Source organism: Empidonax traillii, unplaced genomic scaffold (genome assembly GCF_003031625.1).
Source record: "Empidonax traillii isolate 1590-97213 ecotype Southwest subspecies unplaced genomic scaffold, ASM303162v1 scaffold103:size1334136, whole genome shotgun sequence".
Classification (NCBI taxonomy): Eukaryota; Metazoa; Chordata; class Aves; order Passeriformes; family Tyrannidae; genus Empidonax; species Empidonax traillii.
Window position 1 is genome coordinate 111478 of NW_020955296.1, and position 16665 is coordinate 128142.

The following is a 16665-nucleotide window of genomic DNA, read 5'->3' on the forward strand; positions in this document are numbered from 1 at the left end:
ACCCGAAAACCTCCCTCATTCCCCAACACCAACACACACTCCCAACACTTATATCCCTCATTTTAAAAGTCAATCAACGATGCTTACATGGGATCTGGGCATACAAAATCACTTGACTTGTCAAGGAGATAACTAATCAATGATGTACCTTGTGACCAGGCACAAGAAATGGCTCTGATGTTGATCATAGTACAAAGATGATCTGGGCCACAAATGTAATTCCTACATTTTCTACATCAATATTTTGGTATCACCCTATTTATACTGGCTATCAGTAGGTTCATGTCTGAACCTCACAATCACTAAAGCGAATGCCCATGTTGTCTAGTACAGAAGTGAGCCTTGGCAGTTCTTCTCAGAGCTGATACTGATTCTGGCTGGTCCAGGGTCAGCATTCACAGAGCTCCTGGGTGTCCATGGACATCACCACTAGAACCTCCACCAGTCCAGGGCCATGTGATGAGATACTCTTGACAGGTCCTATCATTCAGCCCCCGTGTCTTTAGTAGAATACCTCATTTCAGCTGATTTCTTTACACAGTGTTGCTTTCAGTGTTTAACAGCTATAGAATGCTCAGTAATCTAAGGGGAAAATTTTGGGACTAAATACTTTTTTATTGGGATCAGACTAAAAAACAGCAGTATGCCAGTGATACTTCATTGCCAAAAGTTTAGGTCCAGAAATTAAAGAACAAACACTGATTCAAGCAGCGTTTGTTCCCTTAAGAAATTCCTTTGGTCTTGAAAGACAGACTGGAAAAATGTTTTGACAGTGTATTTACAGAAGATCAGAATAACTTCTCTTGGTCTTATTTTATTCACCAATAGTGGCTAATTGAGTCCTCACTGAAAACAGGGAAGTTCGGAAACAGAACTGAGTATTTCAATTATAACTTTCAACATCTTTCAGACCTTTAACAACTCCTTGGACAACAACAGCAAAGTTAAGACAACTCTAAGTGCTTCTGACTGTCCTACCAGCCAGGTCCCCAGGGTGTGAAGAATTAGTCTACATCTAGGTGATCATCAAATGAAATGTCAACAGTACTGGCTGGATCTAGGAGCTGATTTCAGACAAGTTCGTGCATGTATGGATGTATGGATGTTTGCCCTTCAACGTGGCAAAAAATATAGTAATCATGGCCAAAATAAAAACACAGTACTTTTTCTTTTAAAAGTCCCATCATCAAACATGGAGTAGCTACAGGACAATCAGTTCAAATAAACTTCACACCATATGCTCTTAATGAAAAACAAATGCTCATTTAATGAAGTTAAATGAGGCCTCATTTTGGGTTTAGTTTGAAAAATCCACTTTGCAAAAACAAAAACAAAAAAAACACTGCAGTGCATTTCTAAAGCATAATTATATGTTACAAGCATTGAAGTAATTCTTGTGGAGAGTACTAATGATGCCCTTGGGGTTTCTACACTGAGCCATACAGTAAAGAGTTCTTAATCCCCTGGGACAGTTCTGTGCTGCCATTACTATGACATATACAAAGGGCTGGCAGTCTGGGCATAACCTGAAGTCCACACTCTTATTATATAAGAGTCAGGGTTCATAGACAGAAAATTGCACCAGACCAGAGCAATCTAGCAAACAGATTTTAATGTTCACATCACAGATGGATCCTCTGAATAATTCCTAAATCCCAGGACTCTGTGACATGTGGCTTCTCCCCACTTTTTTAGCAAGTACTTTCCTAAGACAATATTTGGATACAGAAGTACATATGAGCAATCTCTTCCTCCTACACACTCTCTTTTTCAAGCCACGGAAATGAAGCAGCATTAGACAAGAAACCCTCCTTTAAATTCTTGACTGGTAAAATGGTTATCCACTATTTGAAGATACTTTTACTGTCACCCTACTTCATAGGAAGAACTAGATGGCTACCTCAAAAAGCTTCAATTTTTTCTTACTGTAGTGGTAAAGCATGGATGGACATCCTGTTTTATACTAAGAACTTGCAAGTTTTATCTTAAAGACTGACAAGACACAAAAGGATATTAATTTTAAGGTAAGTGTATATTGGTGAATTACTGCAGCCAAACATCTGCAGATCTATAGAGTAACAAGGGAATGAGGATTCAGTATCCTCCTTGTGCACACTAGGAGCATTTATGTCTGAGAAGTGATAAAAAGCTTCCAGAAGCCATACAATTTTCTCAGCCAGACCAACAGAGAGACAAAAGAAATCGTCACTGGAATGATCAGCAACATAATTCATACAGACGACAGACTCTGAATAAACATGATATTCCTGTAGTAGCCCATGCTTATCTTGGATACCATTGTGGTCATTCTTCTGGGATATAAATCAGATCATTCTTCTCGAAAATACAGGTTCTGAATTTTCCAAAGAAAATAATATCACTTTTAGCATCAAAAGACCTATGACACATAGTTGTGCAGCTATAATAAGGCAGTACATATGAGCTGGCAAACTTCCTTTATTAGGATATATATTTTCTGGACAGCTGAGCTATTGTCACTGCTAAAAAGCTAGATAGATTAAATGAGCTAGTAAGAAATCAAGTGCATTCATAGTCTTTATGTGCCATTTACCAACTCCAGACTACAGCTAGAAGCATTATCCCTTTTCCTAAGAGATAAGTCATAAACTTTTGTCAGAAACCTTTTTCTGGTTAAGACCGTTGCAGCGTTACTGGGTTACAGAATATTAAACATTACTTTTGATGAAACATTCACAACTGTGATACTAGATTCATGACCATAAGTGAAGAAAAATTCAGAAGAAAAATGTCTAAGCAACCCCAAAGCAGTTGTTAAAAGTAATTCTGCAGACAGAATATCAACCATGCCATGTAAATTGAAGGGTGGGAGGTAAATTAAAAATTATGTTGCTAGCCTCAAGCACAGTGTCTCAGGACCAGTGAGATCCACCTTCAGATGTCCTAAGTAATTACTGACACCTACAACCCAATGCATGTATCATGTAACTGTCTCCCTTGAAACAGCAACAGACATGATCTTATAAAATATAATTAAAAATAACACACGTAAGTTGTTCTAAAGTTAAAAAACCTAAAATCTGTAGTAACAGACAAATGCACAGCTATATTTCTTTGCTAGTGTTCTGAATTTCAACCATTTTTGTCCCTACTACTGAAAAAGAAAGGGAAGAAGGAAGGATCACATTCAAGCCAACAAGCGGATCACTCTGCCTTTCCCTGACTAAGTGATAATTGACTCATTATTCACAGTCACAGCTCTCAACCTGCCAAGATCCTTTTGTAGAACACTGGCCTTTACAACATGTGACTTAAATCAAAAATAAGGGATACAAACATAACAGAATGTAGCAGAGGAAGAAAGTTGAAATGATGGAAAGATTCACATATTCATCCTGCAGACAGATTTTGTCTCACTTTTTAGACAATTTACTGTCTGTACCTTAAAAATGAAGTAAGAAGCCAACTTAGATCTCTAGAAAAGTATATATGAGTCTCTCAAGAGTAGTATCTATCATAATTGTGTGTCACCGAAGAGTATGGTGCAGACTTCAGAAACATGTTTGTATCAGAAAGTATATCAAGCTTGATAAATTATTTTCTCTTCTGCTATCTATCCTCTATATTGCCTAAAATTCCCTTTGTCTTCCAATTTGGAGGGAATATTTTGAAAATTTCAACTGATCACTCACATCTTTCAAAGAATATTGGATTCACTTATCACAAAACCAGAAAAGAGAGCTACCTATATTATCAGGGAAAACTTACTGTCAGTGAAATCTGTTAGATGACATAGTAGCCCCAGAAGAATGATAAAAGTCTCATGGTCTGAAACATTTCAAAGCCAGACCAGACAGAGCAATCAGTAACATAACATAAAAACCTGGCTTGCGATAACACACTGCACAAAACAATACAAACCACCAGATATTTCCCACTCGCTTTTCAATTGAATTAATTCATTCCAAAAACAAAAACTGGTTGAGAATTATAAACATACCCCTTAAACTATGAAACAGCAACAACAACAACAAAAAAAAAACATACAGGAAAGCTACTAATACAGGTTCCAATTTACTTCTTTGTCTTCAAATCCTGGACTGAGAGCCAGAAGACTTGTGAATCCCCTAAATCCCTTCCAAGTTATGCTTTGATTAAACACCTGGGATTCAAATATTACAGTAACTTTGTGCAGGACTCCTGAATAAAGAATAATTTTATTCAGAGTAGCATAATAACTGTCTTGAACAGAGGTCACAAGTACAAATTTCATGTTCATTCACTATCTCCCTTCTTCAAACCCATCATCAGCAAACAACCACATTTTAAAACAAGAACAAAGACTGTCACCGAAATGTTTCTATAAAACATCACTTTGATATGTTCACAAGGTGTTGAAATACTTTAAAGTACCTGTATTTACCTATTTATAACTATGTAAACCATTTTACAGTGCTGAGTTCATCTACCCTAAATGACAAGTTGTAAGAGGTAAAAAAAGAAATTTCAAGGCTTAAAATCCAATTTGCTGGGAAGATAATTTTCAAAGTCTTCTATCAATTTTTGATAACACAATCACAGTAGCCTGCAGATTTTCTGCAATAATCCAACCAAAACTTTCAGCCTCCCTCTGCTTGTATGTTGTCCTGCTGTGAACAGAACAAAGTGTTTTGAAGTTACTTAGCCTAAAAAAGCCATTCTGATTTATGTTCTCCAGCTATCTTTCTGTTTTCATGTATTTATATGTATAAATCTCTGTAAATCAATGCAGTTTGTCCAAGTTTTCATCACAAAAACTCCAAGTATCCCATACAGTAAGTACCTGGAGGATTTCAGTATTAGGGTACTACATGTCTGTCCATAAGTAAGAACAATTCATGGGCAATTCAGGTACCTAAATTTCATCACATAGTCCTGTATTAAGTCTTAGGGCACAGCCTCCTGCTGGCACCAAAAGAGGCAGGGGATGCTTCATAGATACCGTGTCATATCTGCCCACCTTCAGCACTTGAATTGTCTATCCCCTAACTACCCGCATTCCTGTAAATCCCATTCCAATCTTACTCCACCAAAATCCTCACTAATTTCAATGATAGTGATCTTATAGCAGCACTGAAGAAGCAGAACTCCTCGGTCAAACTTGATCTATACAGCAAAGAAAATAATTTGACTAAAATACTTGCCTAAGTGTGCAAGTTAATGTTTGTAACACAAAAATTCAACTGGTGCAGCATTTATGTCCTAAGCTTTTTGATCTTATCCTGATTAAATGACAAATTAAATACTCCACAAAAAGCATTGTTTAGCTTTTTTTTTTTCCTTCAGAAAAGATCATCTTTTACTACAATCAGCAATACGGTCTTGAATTTTTTTCTCAGTTATGCCAATTTTTTTAGGAAATCTCACTACACCATGTCCTCAGCTAGGATAAGTCCATGGAATGGGACAAGTAACTTCAGTGGGACTATTTCTCATCTAAAAGGGTCCCAACTGTTACTTTTTCTTGTGTGTGCTCCTTCAGGGGAAAGATGAATGACTGCTACTCTTAAGTATATTTCAGCCACTCTCACACACCTGCTCTACATTAATGTGCTACAGTAATACTTCTCTAAAACTGAATTCCTAATTTTCAAAAATTTAACTGTTCTTTTACTCTATCAGTCTCTCTCTATTTTTACTTAATGAAACTATGTGTTCTGGTTTTATATAGTGTTTATCTGTATCAATATCTACGTGTCTGTTGTGCTTTAAATAGTCTCAGTGTTAGAAAAGGGGCAATATTTCCTGTTTATACCTCATTCACACCAACTGATCATTTAAAAATAAGTATGATTCTTCCACAGTTCAACAGTGTTATTGATGGACACCTTCTCCAGTTGAACACTAATGCAGTCAGTTAAACAACAAGGAAAATGTGCACTTGATAATTTCAGTAGCCTTCACAAGCAAAATCCTGCTTCTTCCAACAGATAAAGACGAAATATAATCTTAAAAAGGATTCAGAAAACCATGACAGAAACACTAGATCAGATCTTCAGCTGATATTAACCAGTACAGCCCTATTAAGGGAGCTACACCTCTTAGTATCTACCAGGGATCAAATGATATCTGTCACCACCAAGCAATGCCAACATACCAGAGCAGATTTAGAGTTCTAACAATAGAGAATGTTTATCTGGTAGGGGGAAAAGCACAGTTTTGTAAAGGCACAGGCTGTACAACTGATAGTATTTTGCAACTATAATTTGAGAGAGTATCAGGATATAAAAGCTGTAACAATTTTTCCAGTAGATAAAGGCAGGCCTGCTTCCAATAGCTTCAGAAAATCACTGTCCTTTGCAGAATGCAAATACTGTTATGCTTCATAAATTGCATTTCATAGACACTTTAGGAAGAGCTTTAAATTAGACAGTAACTAATTGGAGAATACTATTTCAGTGTACAAGAACTCCAGATTTCGGAGTTTTGGCTACACTAAGCCATACATTGAAATTTAGCTAAGAAAAACAGAATGTATTTATTTCTTAAATAAGCGCTGCATTTGTTACACTTGCTTTATTTTTTTCTTAAAGTCAAAGAAACCACAAATGTGCTTAAAGTCATCCTCAGCACAAGGAAACTACATTAAACACATAGGTTGGGAGCACTTTAAAAGAGTAGGAGATATACTAATAAATCAGGGTAGAATCAATTATGAAAACTTTCTATGTATTTGCATCCTAGAAGAATTCAGTACCAGTAGGCAAGTTGACAAGCGCTGTAAGAAACAAGTGAACTGTATATAATTAAAAGCATCTGACATCTCCATTCAAAGTATTCCTTTCTTAACAAACAATATCATAAAAATATTACAGCAGATGGGAACAACCTAATAAAATGTCAGAGTGCCCAGGAAAATGCTTGATTTTAGACATTAAAGCATTCTTAAAAGGCCTGGTTTTGGTTGGGTTTTTTTGAAGGCAAATACCTACTTTCTTGAAATTAGGCAATTGTATTTGATTTTATACTGAACACAAAAAACCACCCAATCCTATAAAGAGTTCAGCACTAAACTGGAAGTTAAGTCACTTGATTTCTGTTTCCTGATTGTCCTGTTAAGTCACTACATATAGCTTTGATCTCTGACATTATTTGCTTTATGTCATTTCCACATCTGTAAAAGAGAGCTTCCTCACCTCATTGCAATGACATGAAACTAAGCCAACAGCTGCATTTAGCACACTTCGATGCCTTTCAAGACAAGATGATGAGGTATAGCAAAAGTTCATTCTGTGTTACTGCTTTTTATAGCACTACAGATTTCCATCACTGCCAATATGCCACCACATGACGGAACCTTCATGAAAGTATCAACAGCAAAATCACGAAATATTTCCCTTTCCCACATTCTAGAAAATCTAAGTTATGCAAGAGAATGAAAAGCTTTTTTTTGCTTTTAATCTGAAACAATCTTCAGAAATTGTTTAGTAATAAAGGCATCAAAGAAAAAAAAACAAAGAACTGCTATCAGGGAAGCACTATTGTTGAAGGGCTGACCAAGTTTCCAGGGGTCTGAGTGCCTCTGTCCTTATCTGGTGCTGCCAGTGAGCTACTGTGCAATGAACACAAGTCATTTCCCTTCTTTAGGCATATTTTCTTTTCTGTCTATACAATGGAGATGAAGTATTCTTGCACAGCAAATACCAGGACAAAAAATATCCATAAAACAGATCAGCTGTTATTATTTCAAAAATAATCTATTAAGTTTGCATCTCTATGTCTGGGCTTTTTTCTACACTTAGGGGCTCTGTATGATGTTTGATTTTATAGTATATTGAATAAAGGTTACATAGAGATAGCTACTGAATTTATGATCAATAGAAAATTGCAAATTTTGTCTCCCAACCAATTCTATCAAATGATCCAACACAACACATCAATAAAAAGCTCTGAATTGATGCTGTTCCACTATTTCATGCCCTGTTTAAGTTCCCTAGGGATGACAGATTAATTTAATTAGTTTTATTGAACTGTCTAGTTGCTTTTATTGGAAAATACACTCATAGGCTGAAATTTCTCTTGGGGTTAGCACTGTCCTACTGGTCCATTTTTAAAATTAAAGTGAATTTACTGTCATTTCTTATATAGTTTTCTGCTGTGCTTTCTGCTGTGAAGACTCACATTTGTAAAGTGCCTCCACTGACACACAGGAAGTTGAAAGATGTTGTTTCTCCTAAATGTGGTTAACAAAAAAGCAGCAGACAGCTACCATCAAATGGACTGTGAACTGAATACATCACCCAGCCTTCACTGGACGATTTTGTTGATCACAACATAGAAAATGGCTCTCACGGGCCACCTGGAAGCAGAGAAGTGGTCAGTCACTTTCAAACTTTCTCCACTTGACAGTTTGTTTGGCACAGAAGCATCAAAACAATAGCACTGAGGCTATACAGTTTATATCAAAGGTTTGGTTTGCTTAGATGGGTCTGACCAAAGTCCTTGGACTTCAACGCACTGCCAGGCAGTGTAAGGTATATGAAGCAGAGTAAAACTGCAGGAATGGAACTGATTTAATTTCAGTGGTCAATTGCCCAGAACCATGGAAAAAACACAAATATAAACTTGGGTTTGGATAAGAATTTTACTAATGGTAGCATTTTTCTATGCAGCTGACTGATCCAGAATCCCGTATTTCCAGAAGTGGGAAAGGAGTAACGTAAAATCTAGACAAATAATTTAAAGCCTGGAGGATCTGAGGGTTTTTTTCAGCAGTTTTTTAGTAGATGGTTGAATGAGATATTTTATGCTCCAGTGAATTTCCCATTCTTCCTCTGAGTTTAGAAAAATGAGCAGATGTTGCCTTCTAATTTTTGACATCATAGTTCTCTCCACCAGATTTCAAACACTCTTCCCATGATTTGAATGAGACTCTTGTACTCTGAGGGAATTTTTTCAAAAGTGGGGTTGGGTGTATTTTCATGAGATATTCTCTGAAGTTGTTCTAGGAAATGTGTAGCTTTGACCATATCTACAGAAATCTGTATCACCCATTCTCTTGTACATCCAGCTCTTCTGAGGCTTTTTTAACTGCACAATCAATAAATCACTCTTAAAATTTTTCTCTGTACTTAAAAAACATAGTGGAGTTGTGCAACCTCAAGACAAATGCCAGTTAATTGTTTTATCATCAGGTTGTTTTTATACTCAAAGATAAAAGAATAAACTAAAAAAAGTAAATATATAACTTGGCATAAGCATAAGGGGGTTCAGGGATTCTAAGAACAGCACAAATGAATGTATTAAAATAAATGAGTAAAAAACTTATTCCTTTTACCAGTACCTTTGCTCTGACTTCGCACAAGAGGAGGTCTTTTTTTTTTTCCAGATGCAAAACTTCTGCAAAGTTTTATAGTGAACATGAAACATTTCATCTTTCTGAATCTGTGCTTTAATTGCTGAATTATATTCCCAAGGGTTCACCAGCCCTATCACCTATCTATTCATCTTGCTAATATTATCCTTATGAAAAAAACACAGTTTGGATGGTGTAAGCAGGAAAAATAAGAGACTTAACTAGAATCTTAACCTAGCCCTCAACTGTCCATCCATTACAGAATCAATAAAAAGGGGTTTAAAAATTTTCCATTTATAGAGGAAGTGCTTTTTAAATATTATGTACTCAAGCTATAGAGGTCATGTTTTGTTGCAGTATATATGTTTTAAATGCCGAGGTTAGACTTTTAAAAATACATTTATGTATATTTATCCGTGTTCCATCAGATCTGTAGATGGAAGGTAAAAGTCTTACTACAGGATTTACTTGTCAATTAGTCTACGAACTCTCATTCTCTCACTGCACCAAGCATAATTTAAGAAACAAAATCACTGGGATTTTTGGAACTTTAATCAGGAAGATTAAATTCCCATATCAAAGATATAATTTTATGGTCCAACTAAGTTATAACTTATCTGTGTGATAGTTAAACCATACACGTGTTATGATATCTATTACACAGAATTTAGATGCACTTATTTTGACTTCAGATCTGGTTCTATTTAAACTAAGAGAATATCTTTTAAAATATAGCACCAGGAAGAATGGAAGTACTCAAAGGTCATGATTCAGATGCCAAAAAAACATTCTAAAACTGTGATTTTCTTGATTAGGATATTAGCAATTCATAAAAAGTCAAATGGAAGTCAGGAGTGTAAAAATTTGTTAACACTATTTCCCATATTTATAAGAATGAAACTATTCTCTTAGCAGAAGATCCTCACGTGTTCACAGGGGGTCACTCCAGGCTACTTATAGCCTCAAAGGGTTCTTTTTAGCTAGGCCAGAACAGTCAAGGATGCTTGGGTCTTTATACTCAAGGTATATTCTTTATAGTTATATTGTGTGCAAATGTAATTTAGGAAGAAAAATTAAACAATCATTAGGGTATCGGATTCTTAGGAGACGCTGGGGAAAATATCCTTGCAATCCCAAATACAGACCTAGGATAGATTCATACGCGATTGACAAATTCTAGAAATTTAGAATTATATATATATATATATACCCTGTGAAATCAATGGGATTCAGTTAGTTTTGTGTGGGGGTCTTCTGTTTTCAATGTTATGACAAACAAAAATCTATCAGATGTCAATATTTTCCAAGGATTTTTTTTAAAGACCTCCTATATATTTTTGCTTGGTTATTTGTGTATACAAATAGCTATCTCCATATCTTACTAAGCAGGACTACAAATTCTCATATTAATGCTCATTGGACAAAGATTTGGTGTGGAGGCCAATGCTATTATCAAAGCCAAATTCAGAGAGGTAATCTGAAAATAGTAAGATTTTGCCTGACAGTAACCACAAATATATCCCCACTGTAAGTATCTGATGTCATCGCATCAAAGTGAAAATTTCTGGATCCTATTACCAGGTAAGTTGCTTTAAAAAAATAAAGTCAAATGACTATTTTTCAAATGCAAAATTAAGAAACTAACAATGTGATATTTCATAAAATATTTTGCACTGTTTTGACGCTGTAATACCTTAGGCTTTAAGTGGAATTTTTGCAGGTCATTAGGTCATAATGCAAACCACCACCTTGGGAATTTTTAAAGGAAAATGAACGTAGGTGGAAAACAAGCTGAGCTGTTTAGTTTATACCATCATACCTGCATTTCTAAGCATTTGATTCAGGTAAAGCTCTACCTTTTATACAATTTTAGTGGCAAATGCGACAGTGACAACGAAAGTGATGGAAACACATGCTGAGGCTTTTTGCTAGTAGCATCATGACAAGCAGCATGCTTCTATGATAGGAGCTATCCCCAGTGTATCAATCATATATAAGAAGACCACAAGCGGATTTTCAATCTTCTTATCTCATTCCCCAGTGTCTCCTTGCTCTTCTATTTTTTATAGGGAAGAGAGACAGAAGGTTGCCTCAAGATTATTTCTGTGGCAGCTTCAACTCTCCCAATGGTTTTCTGCTCAGTGCCTGTGACTGACACTTAGTTCTGCCTGAAGGACAAGGACAAGACAGACCTCTAAGTGTCAATCAATGGAGCATGCCACATGATGTAATTGAAAAATACAGTGCTTCTGCAATAATATGAGGACATCATTTTTAGTGCTAAGTGGTGGTAAAGAGAATTCTGAGTATCTTGCTTTTATTTTTATAGCACTGGACTTAACATGGCTAAAAGAAATAAACCTGAGCTATAGAATTCAAATCCTGTAATTAAGCAATGCTGAGATCAAGGTTAAGCACCACTTTTTATTTCATCTGCAGAGCATGAGACCTTTCCAGCCTAATCATCTAATCTGATGTGCCTTCATCCAAGTTACCTGTTAGCTCAGCACAGAATGGATACGGTTGGGTACGGTTGGAAGGGACCACAGTGAGTCATCTGGTCCAACCTCCCTGCTCAAACAGGGTCATCCTAGAGCACATTGCACAGGATTGCATCCAGATAGACTCAGAGTATCTTCAGTGAGGGAGACAACACAACCTCTCTGGCCAATCTGTTCCAGTGCTTGGTCGCCTGCACAGTAAAGAAGTTTTTTCTCATATTCCGGTGGAACTTCCTGTGTATCAGTTTCTGCCCTTTGCCTCTTATCCTACTGCTTGGCACAACTGAGAAGAGCCTGGTTCCATCCTCTTGACACTTCCTATCCCTTTCAGATACTTATAAACATCGATGAGGTTCCCTCTCAGTCATCTTCGTGAACAGGCCCAGCTCCCTCAGCCTGTCCTAAGTGAGATGCTCCAGTTCCTCAGTCATCTCTGCCGCCCCTCGCTGGACCCGCACCAGGACCTCTGCATCTCTCTTGCACTGAGGAGCCCAGAACTGGACACAGCACTTCAGATGTAGCCTCATCAGAGCTGATTAGAGGGACAGGACCAATCCCTAAATCTGCTGGCAATGCTCTTCTTAGTGTACCACTGGCCTTCTTGGCCAAGGGCATACTGCTGGTTCATTGACAGCCTGTTTTCCACCAGGACCCCCAGGTCCTTCTCCACAGAGCTGCTTTCCAGCAGATTGGCCTCCAGCCTCCTGCCTGGGGTTATTCTACCCCACATGCAGGATCCTGCACTTGCCTTTGTTCTGCTCTGCCCAACTCTCCAACTTGATGAGGTTCTTCGGAATCGCAGCACAGCTCTCTGGGTTATCAGGCACTCCTCCCACCTTTGTGTTGTCAGTACACTTGCTGAGGACACATCTGCCCCTCTATCCAAGTCATTAATGAATAAGTTAAACAAGACTAGGCCCAGAATTGTATGCTGGGGGACACCACTAGTGACAAGCCTCCAACTAGACCCTGTGTCACTGATGACAACCATCTGAGCTCTGCTGTTCCACCAGTTCTCAATTCCCCTCACTGTCCACTCCCCCAATCCACACTTCCTGAGTCTGTCTACAAGGATGTTGTAAGAGATGATGCTGGAGCCCTTGCTGAAGTTGAGGCAGACAGCATCCACTGCTCTCCCCTCATCCCTCCAGGTAGTTGTTTCATCACAGAAGGCAATCACATTGTAGAAGGCAAACACACAGGCATAGCACAGCAGGCTAGTGTTAGTAAACCTGTGGAAGTTTTGCACACCCCTAAACTCAGGCCATCTCATTCTACTAAGTACTTTAATTAGGTTCTTCTTTTATGTAAACTTTTTAAGGAAAACAATGCAGGATATACTTAGGAAGCATCTATCCTTCCATAGCATAATTCCCCCACCACCCTAAAGCAAGCAAAACATGGTTACCCACCTGTAGAGACCTACCTTAGCAGTCTGTGAACCAATCTAAGGAAAGTTGTCGTTAGGGTTCCCACTGCTGAGCAGAGAAACAAAAGCATCACAAGGATTTGCCTAAGGTCACAAAGCAAGTGAGTAGCTGAAAAACACTAGATACTGCTGCTTCTCTTTTTACCTTCCCTTCTGTCTGCGATTTCCAAGGGGAGATTTGGGAAGTTACATACCTTTCAAAAGATAGGTGAATGTATTTAGAAACTCTTCATGTGACTGCTCATGGCTATTAATAAATTGATCAAGGATGTTGTTTTCTAACAGTTGTTCTCCCATTATCTTCACCTTGAGAGCTGAATGAGTGGATTCGCTTTAGTAGGCTGCTTCTGCAATAGAAAGAAAACAGCCATATGTATCTGCAGGCAAAAAACAAATCAACTGAAGTCCCTAATTCACAGAGATGGGCAGCAGAAAGTCAAATTTTTCTTCTCTCCTAGTGAAGTTCCGATCTTGTCAGTGGAACTTTACACAGTTCCCCTAAAATTCAAGTGGACAGAGAAATTTTAAGTACAAAGAGAGCAACTTCAATCATCTATGCCTGGAATTTATAACCTCAGGTAATGTGGGTCACAGAAGTGCCAGCTTCTCTCAGTGGTATTCATTCCCTCATTTTAAGTTGTTCAGTCTTTCAACCCCTGCCTTCTGTGCAGAAACAGCAACACCACTCACTAGCACGTTGTGTTTAACAACTGAGACATCTGTACATTCAAAACTTGGACTGAATCCATCATTCTCCAGATGCACCACTCACTGTACCATCAAAGCCACTAACCCAGATTTTGAATAGCATGTTGAATCACAATGGCATGTGTGTGTATGCTGAGAGAGCACACAGGACAGGGCAGTGTGGTGGAATGGGGCAGCCACATGTGAGGACTGGAACAAATGCTGAGAGCTGAGGGAAACCCACAGAGGCTTTTCTGACTTGAGAATCACACAGCAACAGCTTTCCAGCCAATCTTCATCACTTAACCAGACTCTACAGGAAGTAATGGCCCTAAAACAGCTCGTGGTGAAGTCTGCTCAAGAAGATAACCTTGCCCCTTACTTATAAAAGCTCTGTAAATGCATTTTAACAGCTGTGTGATGCTAAACACTTATACTACTAATTTTTATACACATGAGCCCACACCACAATAAGCAGATAAACCCAGTGAGACCATGCCCACTGTCTCACAGAGTAGTAAGTTAACTAAAAAATGCAAATTATCAGTTTGCATACATAAACATGATCAAGATGCAAAAATGCTTTACACATTAAGTGCTTGATTTGCCTGTGTTCCTCTGCTTCCTCTCTTGATTTACCATAGCATTAAGAAGTGGATTTGGGGGATGAAAGCTTAATTCTTCAGCAAAACTTCAAATCAACTACACTAAGGAAAAGCTGCCAGCATGATTTTAAAGCTATATAGGATCGAAAAAGAACTGTTCAGAGCCCAGCAGGAAAATAAAGCATGATTTCAAATGCAAAACTCTGATTTTGTTGGATTGCCTGCTTGTAAGGAAGACTAATGTTCTAAAGAAATAAAAATACATGCATATCCACACGACCTAAAGTTTAAGTTTTCTGATGTTTTACAAAAATCAATCATTATTCTCTCTAAGGACTGACCAAGTAGAATATAATTCACCAGACTCTGAGAGTGGTTTATGTACTACAGCAGTTTGAGAGGGAAGCAATGTCTTCTATTCATCATTATCGTGAAGTTATTAAAATCATTATTTAAGGTAATTTCATTATATGAAATAGCACACTGATTTGTAAGGCTACTATAAAATTACACATATATAAATATATTTAATCAAGAAAATGTTAATAACAAACTTTTATTTTTTTTCAGCATCTGGTGTCTAGGATCTCCAAGTCCCTTATAAACACTAATGAAATAAACTTAACAACACTCCCATGAGGAAAAGCAAAGAAATATTATTCCCAATAACAAAGTAAAGCAAAGGGGCACCAGGAGTTTAAATGACTTGAAAACAGGTCAGTGGAGGGCTGACAATAAAGCTTAGACTACTTCATTCTAAAATGCTCTAGGAAACTAGAAAATTAATATGCAATTCTGGGCAATAGTTGTATCCTTAACCAAGCTGAGACAGTTTTCTCAGTGAATGCCAGGTTCTACAGCCACCAGATCAGCAGCCTGAGACTGAGCACCCAGACCAGGTGGCACCAAAATTATACATCTCAATTCTTACTCTGTTGTGCAGCCTCTACTTCCTACAGAACTTAGGAAACCTCACCTCAGATGCACAGCTGTTGCACAGCTGTTATTTAGGTCTACAGAATCATCTCCTCATGGAGAGGAAAAATCAGCTAGGTCCTAATGACAGCCTAAGTTCTGTCAGAAAAACAGCCATTCACTCAAACAACAGAGAGGAGAGACTGGCAGCTGTAACTACCTGTCCCCCATTTTCAATTAGCTCTAAGAACTGCAGGGCACTATAGCATCGCCCTAAATTAAAGCAAGCACAGAAGATGGTATTTGGAGAACATCTACTATCCCTAAAACTGAACATATGGTTAGAAGGGATGGCACAATAGTGTTCAAAAACTTATCTCAACCTATCAAGATGTCAGTATTTTATTTTGCTTTTCTGCTGCCTCACACCTACTTTATTCCTGAGTCTCTATTAAATGAATACCACGCTGTGTCAGTTGCAGAGCTGTCTGATGCGAACAGCTGAAACCAGGATGACCAGAAGACTCTCATCTGTGCTAAGGAGCTCACCAGCAAATTCTACATAAGTAAAGGGCTTCAGTAATCACACAATTCACAGCCTCAAGGCAATGAGTTCTTTAATCTGTCATGAAAAAAACGTACAATAATGCATTGGAATCCCCACGATTTATAAAGTGGATACAATAACACCACTAGGAATGAAATGACTGCATTGTTCCACTAGAGACTAGCTACTACTAAAATCAAAAACTTATCCTATTTATACCAAAAGGCATCAAACTAATTTGGAGGTTTCAAAGAAAGTAAGGCAAGGATATCTGATCCTTTCCCTGAGCTGGCTTTGAATAGTTTTAGAGTCAAATATCTCTAAGTGATGCATTCAACTAGCAACTATGAATTTTCTATTTGCATTTCACTCCTGCTCATCCACCCAAGTAACTTTAATGAGGTTTCTTGAGGTAATCATTCATTAAGCCTTGCTGACCACGAGCAAATAGTGCAAAATCAATTTTATTTCTCAAAATGCAGTCTTCTTTCCAGCAGTTTAGAACAAATCAGAAATCTCTGTTTTGAATCACAGAGGCAGGTCAAGTGAATATTAGCATGATTTCAATTACGTAGTGATTAGTTCTATTAAACAACACAAAATGTGGTGAAATATAGGCTTCCTGGTTTATGCTGCATTTTCAAGTGCTTTGTTATGTTTCTCTTCAA

At 37.6% G+C, this 16665-nt stretch overlaps 1 protein-coding gene across 2 annotated transcripts in view; it reads right to left on the reverse strand.

Moving 5' to 3' along the window:
• Nucleotides 1-16665, reverse strand: part of CUNH11orf74 (chromosome unknown C11orf74 homolog) — a 41980-nt gene that overhangs the window by 16881 nt on the left and 8434 nt on the right. For both annotated transcript variants that reach the window (XM_027882218.1, XM_027882217.1), the window contains exon 2: nucleotides 13438-13590. In XM_027882218.1, coding sequence (XP_027738019.1) covers nucleotides 13438-13540 — 103 coding nt within the window. In that variant the 5' untranslated portion in view covers nucleotides 13541-13590. The remainder of the gene's footprint in view (nucleotides 1-13437; nucleotides 13591-16665) is intronic.